General features: G+C 40.6%; 1 protein-coding gene across 7 annotated transcripts in view; it reads right to left on the bottom strand.

Moving 5' to 3' along the window:
- Positions 1–1,003: 1,003 nt before the first annotated feature.
- LOC131744718 (zinc finger protein 112-like) overlaps positions 1,004–6,109 on the bottom strand; it is a 52,756-nt gene continuing 47,650 nt past the window's right edge. For all 7 annotated transcript variants that reach the window (XM_067020149.1, XM_067020148.1, XM_067020150.1 and 4 more), the window contains one exon: positions 1,004–4,427. In XM_067020149.1, coding sequence (XP_066876250.1) covers positions 1,927–4,427 — 2,501 coding nt within the window. In that variant the 3' untranslated portion in view covers positions 1,004–1,926. The remainder of the gene's footprint in view (positions 4,428–6,109) is intronic.

Raw genomic sequence — 6,109 nt, 5'->3', positions numbered from 1 at the left:
TACATATTGTATGACTCTTCTCTAACTAACTTGTATTTTTCACTCCCTCCAACAGAATGCATTGTTCTTGAAGACAGAGACTAGCAAGTAAAAGGAAATCTTATCCTAATAATCAATACATTTGAAAAAATGTTTAGAAAAATTCAATATTTTTCCTTTCTTTACTAAAAATAGAATTACCATATGATCCACTAATCCCACTCCTGGGCATATATCTGGACAAAACTATAATTCAAAAAGATACATGCACCCCCTATATTCATAGCAGCACTATTCACAAAGCCAAGACATGGAAACAACCTAAATGTCCATCAACAGATGAATGGATAAAGAAGATGTGGCACATAAATACAATGGAGTACTACTCAGCCATAGAAAAGAAGAAAATAATGCCATTTGCAGCAACATGGATGTAAGTAGAGATTATCATACTAAGTGAAATAAGTCAGAAAGCAAAGGACAAATAACATATGATATCACTTTTATGTGGAATCTAAAATATGACACAGAAGAACCTATCTATGAAACAGAAACAGAATCACAGACATAGAGAACAGACTGGTGGCTGCCAAGGGGAAGGGGGTTGAGGGAGGGATGGAGTGGGAGGTTAGGGTTAGCAGATATAAGCTTTTATATATAGAATGGATAAACAATAAGGTCCTACTGTATAGCACAGAGAACTATATTCAATATCCTATGATATATCATAATAGAAAAGAATAAAAAATAGAATGTATATGTATGTATAACTGAATCATTTTGCTGTACAGCAGTAATTAACATAACATTGTAAATCAACTATACTTCAATAAAAAATACTGATATTTTTCTTTCTTTGTGTGAGTGGAAGAAGTATGGGGATGTAAAACTTGACAAAATTAAAGTCCTCCAAACTTGTCACAGATCCTGCCTAAGGAGGTCTGAATTGGACAAAGGCTAGAACTCTTAGAAATCAGTCAGATCAAAAGGATTTTGATGGAAATATGGAGACTAAAAAAACAAGTATTGTAATTTTGACATTTATTAAGAAAGTATTTGTCATTAGTAACCATTTCTGCCACTTTCCAAATATTACAGTAAAACTCTGTCCTAACACACAGAGCAGGAGTAAAAATTCAATTATGTGAAATGTAGTGTTCCATTTTTGTAAAGTTAACCAGAAACATTGTTTTATCAGTTTGTACTGTCCTTTAAAGTGTACACAGGTGTACATACTCACAGCCAAACTTAAATGGATAGTATACTGTAGAGAAAGAGACCAAATGGTAAGAAACTCAGTTCATCCCTGCTTACACGAGGGACAAAGGGAGAGAACCAATCCCAACAGGGTTGCAGCCAAATTCATGTAATTTCAGATTGCAATATTGCTGATACATTTCAAATAATAGTTACTTGAAGTGCTTACATGACTTGCAGTATTCCTCCTCCAAATGCATTTTTAAATGACTTTTGGGGGAAAATAAGCTTAATAAAAATTTCAAACATGATACCTTTACACACTTTTAGTCATTTAGCAAAAAGTACTGAGCACCTAATATCGAGTTCTGCAGTGTCGTGGCTTTGGAGACTTCACAGTGCTCGAAGCCCCTTCTCTCATTAACTTTACATTCCAGTGGACATGGATTTAGGCATGCTCATCACTGTGCTTCTGTTAAAATCCTGACTATACTCCTATCTTTTTTAAGCCCTAGTGCAACAACAGGTTAAAGTCACGTGCAATGACATGTTAAAGTTCTCACAAAATCCCGTATGGAACCCCTCTCGTTAGATGTCTCTGCTGTGTGGTCTCCTGACTATTGTGAATGTTGATGTTTGGCAGAAACATTACCTTTTCATGAAAGAAATTCTTTTTCTACTATAAGAACTGGAGTGAATGGAAAATTTCAGCTCTCATTTAAGGACTTCAGAACGCAACAGAATACCATTTTACAGAATTTCACTTTTGTATGGATTCTCTGAAGAAACATAATCCTTACCATACTCTTCACTTTTATAGAATGTGTCACCACTATGGACTCTTTGATGAATTAGAAGACCTGAGCTCCAACGGAAACCCTTACCACATGCATCGCATTTGTATGGTTTCTCTCCTGTGTGGACTCTCTGATGAGCCTGGAGGTTTGATCTCTGACTGAAGCCCTTACCACACACCTCACATTTGTATGGTTTTTCCCCAGTGTGGACTCTGTGATGGGCCTGAAGACTCGAAAACCCACTGAAACCCTTACCACATTGTTCACATTTATAGGGCCTCCCTTCTGTGTGGACTCTCTGATGTGCTTGGAGGCGTGAACTTTCACTGAAACCCTTTGTGCACACCTCACATTTGTATGGTTTCCCTCCTGTGTGGACCCTCTGATGTGCTTCAAGGCGTGAGCTCTGACTAAAGCCCTTCCCACACATCTCACATTTGTATGGCTTCACTCTGGTGTGGACTCTTTGATGACCTTGAAGATATGCTCTCTGACTGAAGCCCTTCCCACATACCTCACATATATATGGTCTCTCGCCAGTGTGGACACTCTGATGGCTTTGAAGGTACGATCTCTGACTGAAGCTCTTACCACACTCATCACATTGGTAGGGCTTCTCTCCTGTGTGGACTCTCTGATGGGCCAGAAGAGTTGAGGCCTTACTGAAGCCCTTATCACATTCTCCACATTTATAGGGTTTCTCTCCTGTGTGGACCCTCTGATGAATTTGAAGATTAAAGCTCCAACTGAATCCCTTCCCACACTCTTCACACTTGAATGGCTTTTCTCCAGTGTGAACTCTCTGATGGCCTTGAAGGTGTGAACTCCGACTGAATCCCTTCCCACACTCCTCACACTTGTACGGTTTCTCTCCGGTGTGAACTCTCTGATGGCCTTGAAGGTATGAATTGCGACTGAATCCCTTCCCACACTCCTCACATTTGTATGGCTTTTCTCCAGTGTGGATTCTCTGATGGGCTTGAAGGTATGAACTCCGACTGAATCCCTTATCACACTCCTCACATTTAAAAGGTTTCTCTCCTGTGTGGACCCTCTGATGAACATTAAGAATTGATCTGTGACTGAAGACTTTACCACATGCGTTGCATTTGAATGGCTTCTCTCCAGTGTGGACTCTCTGATGATCTTTAGGTTTTGAATTCCAATTGAAGCCATTCCCACACTCCTTGTAAGGTTTCTCTCCAATGTGAATTTTCTGATGGCTTTGAAGATATGAATTTTGGCTGAAGCTGTTACCACATGTATAATGTTTATATGGTTGTTCCCTAGTGTGGACTATCTGAAGGCCTTGAAAATGTGAGGCCAGACTGAAGCCATTACCACACACCTCAGAATTGTAGGGAATCTCTTCCATGTGAACTCTGTGCTGAATGTTACAATCTGAGTTACAAATGAAACCCTTCTCACACTCCACATCTGTGTATAGTTTCTCTTCAGTTTGGATTTTCTGATGGGCTCGAAGGCAAGAATTCTGGTTAAAGACATTCCCATTCTCCTCAAATTCATAGGGCTCCGGCTCAGTACGGACCCTAAAACTACTACTAAGGTCTAAGCTATGACTGAAGACCTTCTCATAAATGTTGCATCTGTTGGACATCTCTCCTGTGTGAGTAAGTTCATATGTGTTACGAGAGGAGCACTGATTGACATTCTCACCATATTCATATTTAAAAGGCACCTCCTCTGCGTATACTTTCTGATGACACTGCAGATGTGAACTCTCAGAAACACAGTTATCTCCTCTACAAACACTTTGATGAGTATGAAGAACTGAACTGTAACTACAGTCCTTTCCACATGGACTGTATGTACGGGCCTTTCCTACTAAGTATAACTGCTGAAGAACTTCAGAGCTGGAGTCATTGTTGAAGGCTCCTCTGTACTCATTACCAGGGTAGGGCTTTTGCCCTGTCTGAATTAAGTCTTGATTAAGCAATGAAACTTTCATGACGTCTTCTCCACAGTCATGGCAGCTATAGTTTTTTTCTGTCCTGTGTACACCCAGATTATCATTGTGATGTGAGATCCAACTGATACCTTCAGACATACAGAAATCATTTTTCATGGAAATTTTCTGACATCTACACTGATAATTACGTGACTCTGTAAGATACATTTTCCTCCAAGAATGCTGGGCTCTCCAAGAGGGAAATTCTTGGCTTTTTATGTCATGGGAACCATCTCCTATATGAGTCAATACGTAGTTCTCATCTTCAGAAATCTCAATCGGTATTCCTGCCCAAACTTGGCAGGGGGAATCACCTTGTTTTTGCAGCTGAGAAGTATTCTCTTGAAAAATTTTCATGGACTCTTGATACCCGGTTAATCTGCCTGCACCTTGTTGCCAGGTCTGCCAGGTGGAAAGCTCTTTGGGGGAAAGGCAGCTTAATCCCACTTCTTGAATACTTTCCATATTATGTTGACTCTTGGTTCCTATAAGAATAAAGAGATTTTAGATGTGTACACAGTGAATGCTTTTATTCAGAGATTTCAAGATTTTGCACTTAGATGATGATATGCAACTTCAATAAACTGGAGGAAAATTCACGTTACTATCTCTGATGATACTTAGAAAATGGCTCATCTTGGGCTACACCAGTAAGTAGGATCCACAGAATTCAGGCTATCTGCGTGCCTCCAAATCAGGGCTTTGCGACACAACCTGGACATTGAAGATGGTGGCCCTGTTCAAAATGCCTAGTTAAACCATACACATATTATCATGGGCTGCCTGGAGATTTCAAGAAAACAGAAGGGGATAGTCTCAAATTGGAAAGAGTATAGCTTCAAGTGGATAAATGCTTTTTTCCCTGATAGTAATGGGCATGGTAACGTTTTTGTTTGTTCTTAAGAAGAATGCATGTTAAATGCTGTGCAGATGAAGGTAAAAGTAGATCTTTAATCTATGCTCGAGGCATCAAACTGCCTATCTCTAATTCGCACTTTATCTTCATGAGACTAATAAGCTCTTCTAAGACACTGTAAGCCATTATCAGTTTTAACTCCTTTCAAAAGGTATTTTGCAATTATCAAGGGCCATGGTGCAGGTCAGAATGTAAAACACGGTGACAGAATTCAACTCCAAAGACATCAGAAAAAAATGGAGGCTGAGGGAAGCATAGGCAAGTTTTATGGCACCAGTAGGTGTCCTTTGTTATCAAACAAACAAAACTCAACGAACATTGACTTTGGCTTGCACCATTTTGCTGGAAAATTACTTTAATGTTTAGGGAATTTGAGGCTCCAGAAGAGTTGAAGATGGGTATGTTTGGGTGGAAATGGCTTGTCCCTTAGTTATGAAAGCTCAGATTATCAGCAGGCAGAAGATCTTCATATCCTGGTGAGAAGTATACTCCCTGAGGACCGGTGGTCCAATGGGGTTGAAGTAATAACATGCACTCTCCTAACACTTGGCAGTACATTAATTCTCTTTCAGCATCCGGCGGCGGGGGGCGGGGGGGGGGGCGGAAGCAGTAGAAGAGGATTTTTTTCATAACATGAACATTATCCTCAAACATAATAATTCTTTGTGTTTTTCTGTCTCTCCACACTGGGGTGGATTACCCGTAAGGACAAGCACTTTGCTGCATACACAGCATTACCCTCTCTGCCTGTAACACTCCTAGCGAATAGTAGTTGCTCAATAAGCACATAATGAATAGATCACAGCTTGAGTTACTCTCACTGACAGATCTGAAAGTGCATTTATGTGTTATTTTTCATGGGAAGGGAACTGGTGATGGCAATTTTAATGCAATGTTGAAAGGCTGTATGAGAGGTAGGGCTACACTCAGATATCACCTGCTGATGAGAAAAGCAAAGGTCACAAGAATCTTGTGGATTGTGTCTTTTTTTTTTTTTTTTTTTGGTGCGCGGGCCTCTCACTGTTGTGGCCTCTCTCCCGTTGCGGAGCACAGACTCCGGGCGCACAGGCTCAGCGGCCATGGCTCACGGGCCCAGCTGCTCCGCGGCATGTGGGATCCTCCAGGACCGGGGCACGAACCTGTGTCCCCTGCATCAGCAGGCGGACTCTCAACCACTGCACCACCAGGGAAGCCCTGATTGTGTCTTTTTAATTTTGAAAATAAATGGTGTCGTTTTTCTTGTATAAAATC

This window comes from Kogia breviceps, chromosome 18 (genome assembly GCF_026419965.1).
Source record: "Kogia breviceps isolate mKogBre1 chromosome 18, mKogBre1 haplotype 1, whole genome shotgun sequence".
In the NCBI taxonomy this organism is placed as follows: Eukaryota; Metazoa; Chordata; class Mammalia; order Artiodactyla; family Physeteridae; genus Kogia; species Kogia breviceps.
Note: the sequence above shows the minus strand (reverse complement) of the source record. Positions and strands in the feature narration are given on the sequence as shown.